The sequence below is a fragment of the Salmo trutta genome, chromosome 22 (genome assembly GCF_901001165.1).
Source record: "Salmo trutta chromosome 22, fSalTru1.1, whole genome shotgun sequence".
In the NCBI taxonomy this organism is placed as follows: domain Eukaryota; kingdom Metazoa; phylum Chordata; class Actinopteri; order Salmoniformes; family Salmonidae; genus Salmo; species Salmo trutta.
In genome coordinates, this window is record NC_042978.1 from 36,376,614 (window position 1) to 36,394,484 (window position 17,871).

The window sequence follows — 17,871 nt, forward strand, 5'->3', positions numbered from 1 at the left end:
TTATGAAACTGAGCAGTATTTCTGTCTGTAATAAAGCCCTTTTGTTGGGAAAAACTAATTCTGATTGGTTGGGCCTGCTCCCCAGTGGATGGGCTTGGCTCCCAAATGGGTGGCCTATGCCCTCCCAGGCCTACCCAAGACTGCACCCCTGCCCAGTCATGAAATCCATAGATTTGGGCGTAATGAATTTATTTAAATTGACTGATTTCCTTATATGAACTGTACCTCAGTAAAATCTTTGAAATTGTTAAGTTTATGTTTTTGTGCAGGTGATTTGAAAAGTATTCAGACCCCTTGACTTCATCCACATTTTGTTACGTTACAGCCTTATTCTAAAATGTTATAAAAAAAAATTCCCTCATCAATCTACACACAATACCTCATAATGACAAAGCAAAAACAGGTTTTTATAAATTTTAGCAAATTTATTACAAATAAACAGAAATATAAGTATTCAGACCCTTTACTCAGTACTTTGTTGAAGCACCTTTGGCAGCGATTACAGCCTCGAGTCTTCTTGGGTATGACACTCCAAGCTTGGCACACCTGTATTTGGGGAGTTTCTCCCATTCTTCTCTGCAGATCCTTAAACTCTGTCAGGTTGGATGGGGAGCGTCGCTGCACAGCTATTTTCAGGTCTCTCCAGAGATGTTCAATCGGGTTCAAGTTCGGGCTCTGGCAGAGCTTCTTAAGGAAATTCAGAGACTTGTCCTGAAGCCACTCTTGCGTTGTCTTGGCTGTGTGCTTAGGATAATTGTTCTGTTGGAAGGTGAACTGTCACCCCAGTCTGAGGTCCTGAGCAATCTGGAGCAGTTTTCCATCAAGGATCTCTCTGTACTTTGATCCGTTCATCTTTCCCTCGATCCAGACTAGTCTCCCAGTCCCTGGCGCTGATAAACATCCCCATAGCATGATACATCCACCACCTTGCTTCACCGTTGGGATGATGCCAGGTTTCCTCCAGACGTGATGTTTGGCATTCAGGCCAAGGAGTTCAATATTGGTTTCATCAGACCAGAGAATCTTGTTTCTCATGGTCTGAGTGACTTTAGGTGCATTTTGGCAAACTCCAAGCGTGCTGTCATGTGCCTTTTACTGAGGAGTGGCTCCCGTCTGGCCACTCTACCATAAAGGCCTGATTGGTGTTGCTGAGATGGTTGTCCTTCTGGAAGGTTCTCCCATCTCCACAGAGGAACTCGATCTCTGTCAGAGTGACAGTCAGGTTCTTGGTCATCTCCCTGACCAAGGCCCTTCTCCCCCGATTTCTCAGTTTGGCTGGGCAGCCAGCTCTAGGAAGAGTCTTGGTGTTCCAAACTTCTTCTATTTAACAATAATGAAGGCACTGGTCTTGGGAAAAAAATGTTGTACCCTTCGCTAGGTCTGTGCCTCGACACAATCCTATCTCGGAGCTCTACGGACAATTCCTTCGACCTCATGGCTTGGTTTTTGCTCTGACATGCACTGTCAACTGTGGGACCTTATATAGACAGGTGTGTGCCTTTGCAAATCATGTAAAATCAATTGAACTTACCACAGGTGGACTCCAATAAAGTTGTACAAACATCTCAAGGATGATCAATGGAAACAGGTTGCACCTGAGCTCAATTTTGAGTCTTATATCAAAGGGTCTGAATACTTATGCAAATAAGGTATTTCTGTTTTCTATTTTGATACATTTGCAAAAAAATATAAAAACCTGTTTTTGCTTTGTATACTTCTGGCCCTTCTTTGGACACTGTTAACTAACCTCCAGACGAGCTTCAATGCTATACCACTCTCCTTCTACGGCCTCCAACTGCTCTTAAATGCAAGTAAAACAAAATGCATGCTCTTCAACCGATCGCTGCCTACACCTGTCCGCACGCCCAGCATCAGTACTCTGGACGGTTCTGACTTAGAATATGTGGACAACTACAAATACCTAGGTGTCTGGTTAGACTGTAAACTCTCCTTCCAGACTCACATTAAGCATCTCCAATCCAACATTAAATCTAGAATTGGCTTCCAATTGCACAACAAAGCATCCTTCACTCATGCTGCCAAACATACCTCCGTAAAACTGACCATCCTACCGATCCTCAACTTCGGCGATGTCATTTACAAAATAGCCCCAACACTCTACTCAACAAATTGGATGCAGTCTATCACAGTGCCATCCGTTTTGTCACCAAAGCCCCATATACTACCCACCACTGCGACCTGTACGCTCTCGTTGGCTGGCCCTCGCTTCAAACTTGTCGCCAAACCCACTGGCTTCAGGTCATCTATAAGTCTCTGATAGGTAAAGCCCCGCTTTATCTCAGCTCACTTGTCACCATAGCAGCACCCACCCATAGCACGCGCTCCAGCAGGTATATCTCTCTAGTCACCCCCAAAGCCAATTCCTCCTTTAGCCGCCTTTCCTTTCAGTTCTCTGCTGCCAATGACTGGAATTAATTGCAAAAATCACTGAAGCTGGAGATTCATATCTCCCTCACTAGCTTTAAGCACCAGCTGTCAGAGCAGCTCACAGATCACTGCACCTGTACATAGCCCATCTGTAAATATCCCATCCAACTACCTCATCCCCATACTGTTATTTTATTTGTTTTGCTCCTTTGCACCCCAGTATCTCTACTTGCACATTCATCTTCTGCACATCGATCACGCCAGTGTTTAATTGCTATATTGTAATTATTTCGCCACTATGGCCTATTTATTGCCTTACCTCCCTTATCCTACCTCATTTGCACACACTGTATATAGACTTTTTCTATTGTATTATTGACTGTATGTTTGTATATTCCATGTCTAACTCTGTGTTGTTGTTTGTGTCGCACTGCTTTGCTTTATCTTGGCCAGGTCGCAGTTTATAAATGAGAACTTGTTCTCAACTAGCCTACCTGGTTAAATAAAGGTGAAATAAATAAATAAATAAATAAATGAAAACTTTGACACCCCTGCTGTAGACTGTATGGTAGACTGTAGAGTGTAGACGTATGGGAATGCTTACACCTGCTGCTCTGTAGAACTGTGGTTGGCCTGCTCTGCAGCTAAAGATGGATGTGTGTGTTTGTGTGGTACTATGGAACTATGCTTTCCTCACATGCACACAACTCTCCTCCATGTTGCTTCTCTCTCTCTCTGTCCTTCACCCTCTCTTCCCCTACTCTTATCTCTCCCCGTCTATCCTTCTCTCTCCAATTCCTACTTTGGCCGCTTTTCCTTCCAGTTCTCTGCTGCCAATGACTGGAACGAACTGCAAAAATCACTGAAGCTGGAGACTCATATCTCCCTCACTAATTTTAACCACCAGCTGTTTGAGCAGCTCACAGATCACTGCACCTGTACATAGCCCATCTGTAAATATCCCATCCAACTACCTCATCCCCATACTGTATTTATTTATTTATCTTGCTCCTTTGCAACCCTGTATCTCTACTTGCACATTCATCTTCTGCACATCAATCACTCTAGTGTCTAATTGGTATATTGTAATTACTTCGCCACCATGGCCTATTTATTGCCTTCCTTTTCTTACCTCATTTGCACACACTATATATAGATTTTCTTCAACTGTATTATTGACTGTATGTTTTGTTTATTCCATGTGTAACTCTGTGTTGTTGTATGTGTCGAACCGCTTTGCTTTATTCTTGGCCAGGTCGCAGATGTAAATGAGAACTTGTTCTCAACTAGCCTACCTGGCTTTATAAAGTTGAAATAAAACAATACAAAAAAATATGTACATACGGTCACTGAAGACGACGTCATCGATGCACTTATTGATGATGACTGAGGTGGTATACTCCTCAATGCCATTGGCCGAATCCCGGAACATATTCCAGTCTGTGCTGCAAAATAGTCCCGTAGCGTAGCATCCACATCATCTGACCACTTCCATATTGAGTGAGTCATTGGCACTTCCTGCCTTAGTCTTTGCTTGTAAGCAGGAATCAGGAGGATAGAATTATGGTCAGATTTTCCAAATGGAGGGCGAGGGAGAGCTTTTTATGCGTCTCTGTGTGTGGAGTAAAGGCGGTCTTGAGTTTTTTTTTTTCCTCTGGTTGCACATGTGAAATGCTGATAGAAATTAGGTAAAACGGGATTTAAGTTTGCCTGCATTAAAGTCCCCGGGCCACTAGGAGCGCTGCTTCTGGATGAGCATTTTCTTGTTTACTTATGGCCTTGTACAGCTGGTTGAGTGTGGTCTTAGTGCCAGCATCGGTTTGTGGTGGTAAATAGATGGCTACGAATAATGTAGATGAGAACTCTCTTGGTAGATATTGTAAGGTACTCTACCTCAGGCGAGCAATACCTCGAGTCTTCTTTAATATTAGACATCGTGCACCAGCTGTTATTGACAAATAGACACACACCCCCGCCCCTCGTCATACCAGACGTAGCTTCTCTGTCCTGCCGATGCATGGAAAATCCCACCAGCTCTATATTATCCGTGTTGTCGTTCAGCCACAACTCGGTGAAACATAAGATGTTAGAGTTTTTAATGTCCCATTGGTAGGATAGTCTTGATCGTACACCATCCATTTTGTTTTCCAATGATTGCACGTTGGCCAATATAACGGATGGTAGTGGAGGTTTACTCACTCGCCTACGAATTCTCAGAAGGCAGCCCGACCTCCGCCCCCTTATTCTCTGTCTTTTCTTCGCAGATTTGGGCCTGTTCTCAAGAAAGTAGTATATCCATCACGCCGGACGCGTTAATGCGATTAGCATGAGGTTGTAAGTAACAAGAACATTTCCCAGGACATAAATATATCTGATATTGGCAGAGAGCTTAATTTATTGTTAATCTAACTGCATTGTCCAATTTACAGTAGCTACTACAGTGAAGAATACCATGCTATTGTTTGAGGAGAGTGCACAGTTATGAACTTGAAAAGTTATTAATAAACAAATTAGGCACATTTGGTCAGTCTTGATACAACATTTTGAACAGAAATGCAATGGTTTATTGGATCAGTCTAAAACGTTGCACATACACTGCTGCCATCTTGTGACCAAAATCTAAATTGCGCCTGTGCTGGAATAATACATTATGGCCTTTCTCTTGCATTTCAAAGATGATGGTACCATATTTTTTTAAACAGTTGGTTTTTTCTTTGTATTTTCTTTTACCAGATCTAATGTGTTATATTGTCCTACATTCATGTCACATTTCCACAAACTTCAATGTGTTTCCTTTCAAATGGTGTCAAAAATATGTGTATCCTTGCTTCAATGCCTGAGCTACTGGCAGTTAGATTTGGGTATGTCATTTTAGGCGAAAATTTAAAAAAAGGGTCCGATCCTTAAGAGTTTAGCCTGCTTTAGGCCAACCGTCCCGTGAGGGACCCACCAATCTTAAAGAAGAAATCTTTGTCCAGTTCAAGGTGAGGAATCGCTGTTCTGATGTTCCGAAGTTGCTTTAGGTCATAAGAGATGATAGCAGCAACATTATGTACAAAATAAGTAAAAACATATGTTACAAACAAAAAAAATATAACAAAATAGCACAGTTGGTTAAGAGACTGTAAAACGGCAGCCATCCCCTTTGGCACCATTCTAAATCTACCAATAGAAACACGATGCACTTCAGCTCAACTTCGAGTCTCATAGCAAAGGGTCTGAATACTTATGTAAATAAGGTATTTCTGTTTTATATTTTTTATAAATTTGCTAAAATTCTAAAAACCTGTTTTCGCTTTGTCATTATGGGATATTGTATGTAGATTGATGAGTAAAAAACAAACAATTTAATCAATTTTAGAATAAGGCTGTAACGTAACAAAATGTGGAAAAAGTCAAGGGGTCTGAATACTTCCATTGTAGTGCACAGTATCCTACAATGATCTGTTGTCATACATATTATGAACCGACCCAAACATACTCCAGCCAGATTCATCCACTGTAATGTCTCCATCCAAAATGGCACCTTATTCCCTATGTAGTGCATTATTTTTGACCAGGACCCATAGGGCTATGGTGAAAAGTAGTGAACTATATAGAGAATAGGGTGCCATTTAGGAAGCATTCTATAGCATGTTTGAAGCAGCCACGCTTTGTGTGGTGTGTTGACTCTTCTCTGTGAAAACAAGATGTGCTCTGTAATTTAATTTGGCCATGAAATGTGACTGACTGTGTGTGAAGAATTGATTTAGGGGTAACATGCCTCCCCCATTCACGTCACCCCACATGAATACCTCTCTGTCTTCTGTCTCACACACACACACGATACACACTGACACACACACACACCATATAATACACTCCTTCCGGTTCCCCCATTGTCATAAAATGGGAGGGTGTTCCATGCATTGTGATTGGCTTTTGGCTGGCCATTGGCAGGAGTGGAGGAGACACACCCAGCTGACATGTGGATGTGATTAGACTATAGCACAGCTGTGATGTCATCTCAGACTGCCTCCTCCCACACACAGACACTAGCATCGTTCATCTGTCAAAACACACACACACAAACCATGAATATGCCTTAGTCTAGCATAAACAATGCATATACCAAACACACCCTCCTAATATTGAGTTGCACCCCCCACCCCCACCTCCCTTGCCCTCACAACAGCCTCAATTTGTCAGGGCATGGACTCTACAAGGTGTCGAAAGCGTTCCACAGGGATGCTGGCCCATGTTGACTCCAATGCTTTCCACAGTTGCTTCAAGTTTGTTGGATGTCCTTTGGGTGGTGGACCATTCTTGATTCACACGGGAAACTGATGAGCATGAAAACCCCAGCAGCGTTGCAGTTCTTGACACAAACCAGTATGCCTGGCACCTACTACCAGACCCCGTTCAAAGGCACTTAAATCTTTTGACTTGCCAATTCACCCTCTGAATGGCACACATACACAATCCATGTCGCAGAAGGATTAAAAATACTTCTTTAATCTGTCTCCTCCCCTTCATCTACACTGATTGAAGTGGATTTAACAACTTACATCAATAAGGGATCATAGCATTCACCTGGTCAGTCCATGCCATGGAAAGAGCAGGTGTTCTTAATATTTCATATACTCAGTGTATAATGGAGCCTTCCGAACATATGCACTGTATTCAAAACTATGAAAGACAGCATTCAACTGTTAACTTAAGCACCCATTACTCCCTAAAACTCCACAGACAGTCATCCTGTAAGACCGTGGGTAAGGCACTCTTTAGACCACGTGTCAAATTCATTTCATGGAGAGCACAGTGTCTGCTTGTTTTCGCTCCCCCCTTGGACTTGATTGATGTATTAAGGTACTACTTAGTGAGGAACTTTCCTCGCCTGGTTGTCTTAATTGAAAGGACAAACCAAAACCCTGCAGCCACTAGGCCCTCCATGGAATGAGTTTGACACCCCTGGTTTAGACCAGAGGTGTCACTACTTTTTGCAGTGTTTAGGACTAAGCCATTTCATGAGTCCAGTCACAAAGGAATATCACACTTCTGACCCTAGACTGACTCCAATCACCTCCTCTTAACCCCTAACTTCTGACCCTCTGGCTCAGTCACATCACTTTGAACTGTTATTGTGATTGACCAGAGCTCTTGCAGACAATGCTGCACCTCTCCTCAAAGCCCGCGGATGTCGCCGTTTCTCCATCATATCACCTCACTCTCTCTTCCTACCCTCTCTCTGTTCCCGGTCCCAGCCCTGCTCTCTCTCTCCACTCCCCCCATCTTTCTTCTATAGGCTACAGCACAAGTAGAAGAAAAAAATCCATCTAAAAGCTTTTCCGGTCTGCTAGCCTTAATTTCCTCTAAAGACGTCTCTCGCAGAGAGGAGAGGAGGACGCACACAGGCAGACTGACAGACCAACGGTTGGAGTTGCACCGGCGGTCACCGAGAAGACTAATCTTCACTCTTATCTTGTACCGAAGGAGAGGGTTTCTTTAGGAGGGGCATGAACCGCGGAGCAGTGCTTCTCGGCGGCCTGTGCCGGGAAATGTGTCCGCCGTGGGTGTGAGGGAGAGCGGAATGGTCTGCCTGGATGGAACGCACTGGTCTGTACGGCCGCTCCAGTCTCCGGTATCCACGCGCTCCCGACTGCGCCAACCGAGCGCCGCTCGGTCCATAGCGGTGTGATTTGTTTCACGGACCGCCTCAAAAACATTGGGCAGCCCAGTTGTCTTTTAACGGTTACATAACTGAAACGGAATGTATGTGTCGCTCCCGTAACCCGGACTGATTCTCAGGCGGGGAGGCAGAGGTGTGTGTGACACTGTGTGTGTGCGCCTGTGCTGGATCCAAGGGCAGGTCTGTCTGTCTGTCTGTCTGTCTGTCTGTAACCGATCTACCCGCCGAGTGGACCGGACTGGACTGGTTGTACTACTGCATTAATTAACCACAGGCCAGCCCAACGTGAACCCTGGGTGGAAACCCGAGTCCAACGGGCAATGAGGGGAACAGCTTTGCCTCTCTTTTTTTCTCTGGCCCTCGGTCTGATCTTTCTGTGTTTCTGCCAGAAGCATCTGGAAAGGATAACACGGGGATCCATCCACTCCCCCAGAAAGTAGACTGGAGAATAAATCACATCCTGGATGGAGGAGCATCCTAACTTCTAGAAATGATGGATACAGTTGTCTCGAATTCCAGCTTCATGCTTATGGCCTACTGCTAATTTTAGAGGTGTACATTCTTTATAATAATAACCTACAACTGGAAGTGTTAAGTTATTACACTGTTATTAATGACTTCCATTGTTGTTTAGTTATTACTGTTTTTAATTTCTTTCATTTTGCCATTGGATTGGCAATGACCCTGGCCACCAATGCCTGTAACTAAGGATAACTGGATAACTGTGGTCCTCGCCCTCCATCGATTTTAGGCCGAGTTGAAGGAATACAATATTATTTTCCCTAACTCTGAAACCACAACAAGTTGAAATCACTAAGCCTCTGTGACATATCCTTGTATCCAGGCAACGGAATGTAACTGTCACCACCTTCTCCTTTTGTCTAACTTCTAAACAGTACGTTGAAACTACACAGTGAAGATGTGTGCTGCCAGGTTCAGTAGCAGCAGTAGCGTCAACGGCTGTGGGGGCGTTGGGGACCGGGATGAGACCACTACTAATGGACCCGGTACGGGCCCGGCCACCACATCCCGCATGCTGGACTGGTCCGAGGAGGGCACCCGCATCCTCCACAGCCTGGAGATTGGAACGGTCATGACCGTGTTCTACCAGAAGAAGTCCCAGCGACCGGAGAGGAGGACCTTCCAGATACGACAGGACACTAGACAGATAGTGTGGAGCCGCAACCCTGACAAGATAGAGGGAGAGAGTGAGTATAAGCAACGTCCCAAATGGCACCCTATTCCCTATATAGTGTACTACTTTTGACCAGAGCCCATAGGGTTCTGCTCAAAAGTAATGTACTATATAGGGAATAGGATGCCATTGGGGACACACCCTAAATGTTAGTGACAGTCGTGTACTACTCGATCCTGGTGGTGCAGATCACTTGGCCTTATGTCTACACAACAACACACACCAGACAGGCACTATTTGCATCTCCCCTCAACTATCCCTCCGTCTGTCACTTACATCCTCTGTAACCATAACAACCAATGTGTCTGTCTCCAAGTCTTTCACTTTGTACTGTATAGTGTGTGCGGATTTTGTGGGATAAGCCTAGCAGCCTACCATGCTCTCCCATTGGCAGTCTGCTGATATAAAAAGAATGGAATAAAAATGAATACATAGTCCCCTATGAGGGTGTGTTGTGCTGGCCCTGTCTGCTATAACTTTCACTCCACTGTCACCGTTTGACAGCTAGGTCATGAACCTCTGACCCTCATTAGCTGTGACTCCTAGCTGTCAGCTTTCCAGTTCCAGTAGCTCCTCAGCATGGAGCCCTATGGGTTGGCCAGTCACCACCCAGCCCTGTGCTTCCTGTCTGTTCTCCTTGGAGACTGGAGCTGTACAGAGCCGGGATGGTGGATCGAGTGGCAGTGGCATACTTAGCTGACTGGGATATTGTTTTGGTGGGAGGTAGGCTGAGCCATGGTTAGGTTATGTGTCTGGGCTGGGCGTGTATTATATTGTCTGGGCCTGGCTGTATTGTGTGGGATCTGTTCTGTACAGACTGAAAGAGGATCTGTTATAATGTCTGTTAAACAGACAGGAGAGATAATAGACTTAGAATCCACATAGAGAATTTTCTCTTTGCATACAGCTGGAGAGGAGTAGAAGATGCTCAACCAGCATGATCAAAAAATCATACGAGCATTAGGAAGGACATAGGCGTGACTCTCACTCACAATTGAATACTTGATACTTTATTATCTACTTTGAGTTCTCTATACAAAAACCACATATATATACTCTACAGATATGTGGTTGTCAAATAAAGCTGAAAGATTCAGGTTGTGACAAACATTGGTCTTGTTGTCATTGACATGCATGCACTCTAACACATAATCTGCATTTCTAATCTGCACCTCTCTCTCTCTCTCACACACACACACTCTTTCTCTTTCTGTCTCTCTCTCTCTCAGTAAAAGGTATAGTGTGTAGGTGTGGTTTATACACTATATATACAGAAGTATGTGGACACCCCTTCGATTAGTGGAATCGACTATTTCAGCCACACCCGTTGCTGACAGGTGTATAAAATCGAGCACACCGCCATGCAATCTCCACAGACAAACATTGACAGTAGAATGGCCTTACTGAAGAGCTCAGTGACTTTCAACGTGGCACTGTCATAGGATGCCACCTTTCCAACAAGTCAATTCGTCAAATGTCTGCCCTGCTAGAGCTGTCCCAGTCAACTGTAAGTGCTGTTATTGTGAAGTGGAAACGTCTAGGAGCAACAACGGCTCAGCCGCCAAGTAGTAGGCCACCCACAATTTTTGGTGGAGGAGGATTAATGGTCTGGGACTGTTTTTCTTGGTTTGTGCTAGGCCCCTTAGTTCCAGTGAAGGGAAATCTTAACACTACATCATACAATGACATTCTAGACGATTCTGTGCTTCCATATTTGTGGCAACGGTTTGGGGAAGGGTCTTTCCTGTTTCAGCATGACAATGCCCCCGTGCAAAAAGTGAGGTCCATACAGAAATGGTTTGTCGAGATCGGTGTGGAAGAACTTGACTGGCCTGCACAGAGCCCTGACCTCAACCCCATCGAGAACCTTTGGGATGAATTTGAACACAGACTGCAAGCCAGGCCTAATAGCCCAACATCAGTGCCTGACTTCACTAATGCTTTTGTGACTGAATGGAAGCAAGTCCCTGCAGCAATGTTCCAACATCAAGTGGAAAGCCTTCCCAGATGAGTGGAGGCTGTTATAGCAGTAAAGGGGGACCAACTCCATATTAATGCCCATAATTTTGGAATGAGATGTTCAATAAGCAGGTGTTCACATACTTTTGTTCATGTTGTGTATCTGATAGTAGCCACACACACTGACAGTATCTTGCGGTTTTGCTTGAGAGCCTTGTTAATCATTCATGATCATAAACCATATTATGCTCAGAACAGAATCTATTGTTAGCTATCTTGGTGTGTGTGTTTGCTACTGTGCTGCTATATTCCACTGGCTGGCCGTCTCAAGTCTTTCTCCTTCTTACACATTCTCCTTCTTACCCCACTCCTCCTCTTTACAAACATATTCCTCCATAACCCTACAACCCCCCCATAGGGAGTAACATTCTTGGAACTGTGAGTCTCCACTTCTCTATTCAGCTCTCCAACGCTCTATCCTTCCCCTGGCTCTCCCTCCCCCTGCTCTCCCTCCCTCCCTCACTCTCTCCTTCCCTCTGCTCTCCCTCCCTCACTCTCTCCTTCCCTCTGCTCTCCCTCTCTCCCTCTCTCCTTCCCTCTGCACTCCCTCCCTAACTTTCTCCTTCCCTCTGCTCTCCCTCCCTCACGCTCTCCTTCCCTCTGCTCTCCCTCCCTCCCTCCCTCCCTCCCTCCCTCCCTCCCTCCCTCCCTCCCTCCCTCTCTCCTTCCCTCTGCTCTCCCTCCCTAACTTTCTCCTTCCCTCTGCTCTCCCTCCCTCCCTCTCTCCTTCCCTCTGCTCTCCCTCTCTAACTTTCTCCTTCCCTCTGCTCTCCCTCTCTCCCTCTCTCCTTCCCTCTGCTCTCCCTCCCTCCCTCTCTCCTTCCCTCTGCTATCCCTCCCTAACTTTCTCCTTCCCTCTGCTCTGCCTCCCTCCCTCCCTCCCTCCCTCTCTCCTTCCCTCTGCTCTCCCTCCCTCTCTCCTTCCCTCTGCTCTCCCTCCCTCCCTCCCTCTCTCCTTCCCTCTGCTCTCCCTCCCTCACTTTCTCCTTCCCTCTGCTACCCCTCCCTCTCCTTTCCCCTGCTCTCCCTCCCTCACTTTCTCCTTCCCTCTGCTATCCCTCCCTCCTTCTCTCCTTTGCCCTGCTCTCCCTCCCTCTCTCACTCTCTCCTTCCCTCTGCTATCACTCACTCTCTCTATCCTTTCCCCTGCTCTCCCTCCCTCACTCTCTCCTTCCCTCTGCTATCTCTCCCTCTCTCCTTCCCCCTATTCTCCCTCACTCGCTACCTCCCCTCACCTGCTCTCCATCACTCTCTCCTTTCCTCTGCTCTCCCTACCTCACTCTCTACCTCTCCAGTCCATCCCTTGCTACTTCAGTTTTTACCACCCCCAGTTTTCCATCTGTTACTCCCTCTCTCAATTCTCCCACTATCAATCTCCCAGGTCTTTTCCAACTAGCTCCCTCTCTCCTTCCTAGCTCTCCCTTGTCTTTCATCACTTATCTTCTCTTTTACTTGTTTAACGTTGAATCCTTGATGCTCAACTTCATGCTTTTCCACCTACCATTTTCATGCCACTCCCTCCTTTCTCACTTTTGTCTTTCTTTCTCTTGGTTATTTTCTTTTAGAGGTCAGTCTCACGTCCTGTACCAGTCCCCCTTTCTCCTTTGACGTTTAGTTTATTCTCTCTCTCTCTCTCCTTCACTTTCTCTTCCCTTGAACATCTATTTGTTTCTATCTTTCCTCTCACCTCCCCCTCTCCTCTCCTCTTCAGCCTCTTTTGTTTACTTTGTTTTCATTACAGTCCCTCTTTCTCTACCGCCGTTTTAAAACAACATTAATACGGTGTCTGTTTCTTTATATGTCTTGAGGGAGACCTGTGTGATGTCTGTTTACAGAGGTTACCAGTGCTGTAGCTGTGAGCTCTGTCGCCCACACACACACACACACACACACACAGCTCAGCCCTCTATACAGACGACAAGCAGCAGCGCACGCGCACACACACATCTTCCCAGCCTCAGTATCACTAGTACTATCACTCTTGAGTGGCAGGAAGTGCTGGTTATCAGGGAGCTCTTCACTTCCTGCTTCAGACTGAAGAACTGAGCTCAGGAAAACAAAGGCCCCGGTGTCACTCTCTGGAAAAGGAATGGAGACTGGGAGATGGTGTTTGTCGGTGTGTGTTTACAACACAGTGTGTATGAACCATTCATTTCAGTTATTTTAGCAGCCCCCACCCCTTTCTGTAGCTGTTCTAACGTGATTATTACGGCAATGCAACAGTACCAAGCATTCACATTTCACCCTGTTTGTTCACCTTCTCTGGAATATCCAAATCATACAGGTTGAATCCCAAATGGTACTTTATTCCCTATTAAGTGCACTACTTTTGACTGGGGCTCATAGGGCTCTGGTCAAAAGTAGTGCACTATATAGACAGGTTGGTTGTTTAGCAACAAAACCGACGCGTGCGCAACTATGTGGAAAAACAAACAGGGTGGGCTTAGATTGTTGACAACATGTAAACTATATTTCGTCTCCAAATGTTTATTGAAAACATAAATACATTTGCACAATGAGCACTTTTTGTCTCTCAAATGCATCGTTACAGTTGGTTAGGTAGCTAGCGAATTTTAGCCATATTAGCATAGACGTGACATCAGTCAAAACACCTCTAGACAAGACATGGTATCAAAAACAAGATACAACCAGCTGAAACAAGCCACCTATGATTCCCCACATGGCAGCTTCTTGTCATTGTTGCTAGGTCTCTGACAAATCAGAATCATGACAAAGCACGTCTTCTGGCCCTATCTATGTGCACATGATTTTCCACACAATGAAAGACATTCCAGTCACGTCTCATTCTAGAACAGTATGTTATAGGTCAGATCTCTCTCTGGCTGGTTGTTGATGTTAGTTTAACTTTGACCACATAACATGTACCATGCGGTACCAATGAGAACCACATCATTAACATCCACCCAATGTCATGGCAAAGCTGAGAAAAGACAGATCATTTTGTACAATGAAACGATGTAGATGAGTCATCATATCAGTAGAAATTCCCATGACCTTCTGAGGTTATTATTCAGTATAGAAGACATTTGATTAGAGCCCCACAGTGGAGGTGCCATAATACCCATAAAACCTAGCGGTCAAACAGGGAAATGGTTCCAATCGTTTTTCCACCATTCATTTTTCCAATAAGGAATTTTAGAAACACTTAAAATAAGGGCTGTGTTTCGTGTAGGCTTACCCTGGAGTGACATTTTGATAACCATGTAAATCTCTCTAGGACAAGGTGACTTTTATCAATATATTCGACTCTATTTACTCTCAGATTCGAAAATGCTAATTAGCATCAAAGTAGACATCATGCAAGATTACAAATCCCTGCAAGCTCCTGCATGTTATCTCTAGCTGACACCTTTACTAACAGGTATTGTTCCTGCTCGTCATCTCTAGCTGACACCTTTACTAACAGGTATTGTTCCTACAGGTCATCTCTAGCTGACACCTTTACTAACAGGTATTGTTCCTACAGGTCATCTCTAGCTGACACCTTTACTAACAGGTATTGTTCCTGCAGGTCATCTCTAGCTGACACCTTTACTAACAGGTATTGTTCCTACAGGTAATCTCTAGCTTACACCTTTACTAACAGGTATTGTTCCTGCAGGTCATCTCTAGCTGACACCTTTACTAACAGGTATTGTTCCTGCTCGTCATCTCTAGCTGACACCTTTACTAACAGGTATTGTTCCTGCAGGTCATCTCTAGCTGACACCTTTACTAACAGGTATTGTTCCTGCAGGTCATCTCTAGCTGACACCTTTACTAACAGGTATTGTTCCTGCAGGTCATCTCTAGCTGACACCTTTACTAACAGGTTTTGTTCCTGCTCGTCATCTCTAGCTGACACCTTTACTAACAGGTATTGTTCCTGCTCGTCATCTCTAGCTGACACCTTTACTAACAGGTATTGTTCTTACAGGTCATCTCTAGCTGACACCTTTACTAACAGGTATTGTTCCTGCAGGTCACCTCTAGCTGACACATTTACTAACAGGTATTGTTCCTGCAGGTCATCTCTAGCTGACACCTTTAATAACAGGTATTGTTCCTGCTCGTCATCTCTAGCTGACACCTTTACTAACAGGTATTGTTCCTGCAGGTCATCTCTAGCTGACACCTTTACTAACAGGTATTGTTCCTGCTCATCATCTCTAGCTGACACCTTTACTAACAGGTATTGTTCCTGCTCGTCATCTCTAGCTGACACCTTTACTAACAGGTATTGTTCCTGCTCGTCATCTCTAGCTGACACCTTTACTAACAGGTATTGTTCCTACAGGTCATCTCTAGCTGACACCTTTACTAACAGGTATTGTTCCTGCAGGTCATCTCTAGCTGACACCTTTACTAACAGGTATTGTTCCTACAGGTCATCTCTAGCTTACACCTTTACTAACAGGTATTGTTCCTGCAGGTCATCTCTAGCTGACACCTTTACTAACAGGTATTGTTCCTGCTCGTCATCTCTAGCTGACACCTTTACTAACAGGTATTGTTCCTGCAGGTCATCTCTAGCTGACACCTTTACTAACAGGTATTGTTCCTGCAGGTCATCTCTAGCTGACACCTTTACTAACAGGTATTGTTCCTACAGGTCATCTCTAGCTGACACCTTTACAAACAGGTACTGTTCCTGCAGGTCATCTCTAGCTGACACCTTTACTAACAGGTATTGTTCCTGCTCGTCATCTCTAGCTGACACCTTTACTAACAGGTATTGTTCCTACAGGTCATCTCTAGCTGACACCTTTACAAACAGGTATTGTTCCTACAGGTCATCTCTACCTGACACCTTTACTAACAGGTATTGTTCCTGCAGGTCATCTCTAGCTGACACCTTTACTAACAGGTATTGTTCCTACAGGTCATCTCTAGCTGACACCTTTACTAACAGGTATTGTTCCTGCTCGTCATCTCTAGCTGACACCTTTACTAACAGGTATTGTTCCTACAGGTCATCTCTAGCTAACACCTTTACTAACAGGTATTGTTCCTTCAGGTCATCTCTAGCTGACACCTTTACTAACAGGTATTGTTCCTACAGGTCATCTCTAGCTGACACCTTTACTAACAGGTATTGTTCCTGCTCGTCATCTCTAGCTGACACCTTTACTAACAGGTATTGTTCCTACAGGTCATCTCTAGCTGACACCTTTACTAACAGGTATTGTTCCTTCAGGTCATCTCTAGCTGACACCTTTACTAACAGGTATTGTTCCTACAGGTCATCTCTAGCTGACACCTTTACTAACAGGTATTGTTCCTACAGGTCATCTCTAGCTGACACCTTTACTAACAGGTATTGTTCCTACAGGTCATCTCTAGCTGACACCTTTACTAACAGGTAATGTTCCTGCTCGTCATCTCTAGCTGATACCTTTACTAACATGTATTGTTCCTACAGGTCATCTCTAGCTGACACCTTTACTAACAGGTATTGTTCCTACAGGTCATCTCTAGCTGACACCTTTACTAACAGGTATTGTTCCTGCAGGTCATCTCTAGCTGACACCTTTACTAACAGGTATTGTTCCTGCAGGTCATGTCTAGCTGACACCTTTACTAACAGGTATTGTTCCTGCAGGTCATCTCTAGCTGACACCTTTACTAACAGGTATTGTTCCTACAGGTCATCTCTAGCTGACACCTTTACAAACAGGTATTGTTCCTACAGGTCATCTCTAGCTGACACCTTTACTAACAGGTATTGTTCCTGCAGGTCATCTCTAGCTGACACCTTTACTAACAGGTATTGTTCCTACAGGTCATCTCTAGCTGACACCTTTACTAACAGGTATTGTTCCTACAGGTCATCTCTAGCTGATACCTTTACTAACAGGTATTGTTCCTGCAGGTCATCTCTAGCTGACACCTTTACTAACAGGTATTGTTCCTGCTCGTCATCTCTAGGTGACACCTTTACTAACAGGTATTGTTCCTGCAGGTCATCTCTAGCTGACACCTTTACTAACAGGTATTGTTCCTGCAGGTCATCTCTAGCTGACACCTTTACTAACAGGTATTGTTCCTGCAGGTCATCTCTAGCTGACACCTTTACTAACAGGTATTGTTCCTGCTCGTCATCTCTAGCTGACACCTTTACTAACAGGTATTGTTCCTACAGGTCATCTCTAGCTTACACCTTTACTAACAGGTATTGTTCCTGCAGGTCATCTCTAGCTGACACCTTTACTAACAGGTATTTTTCCTGCAGGTCATCTCTAGCTGACACCTTTACTAACAGGTATTGTTCCTGCAGGTCATCTCTAGCTGACACCTTTACTAACAGGTATTCTTCCTACAGGTCATCTCTAGCTGACACCTTTACTAACAGGTATTTTTCCTGCAGGTCATCTCTAGCTGACACCTTTACTAACAGGTATTGTTCCTGCAGGTCATCTCTAGCTGACACCTTTACTAACAGGTATTGTTCCTACAGGTCATCTCTAGCTGACACCTTTACTAACAGGTATTGTTCCTGCAGGTCATCTCTAGCTGACACCTTTACTAACAGGTATTGTTCCTGCTCGTCATCTCTAGCTGACACCTTTACTAACAGGTATTGTTCCTACAGGTCATCTCT

General features: G+C 44.7%; 1 protein-coding gene across 1 annotated transcript in view; it reads left to right on the forward strand.

The window, feature by feature from the left end:
• The first annotated feature begins 7,701 nt into the window (after window positions 1-7,701).
• Window positions 7,702-17,871, forward strand: part of LOC115158661 (1-phosphatidylinositol 4,5-bisphosphate phosphodiesterase gamma-1) — a 78,204-nt gene continuing 68,034 nt past the window's right edge. The window contains exons 1-2 of the mRNA XM_029707853.1: window positions 7,702-8,608; window positions 8,953-9,264. Of these exons, the coding sequence (XP_029563713.1) occupies window positions 8,976-9,264 (289 nt within the window). The 5' untranslated portion in view covers window positions 7,702-8,608; window positions 8,953-8,975. The remainder of the gene's footprint in view (window positions 8,609-8,952; window positions 9,265-17,871) is intronic.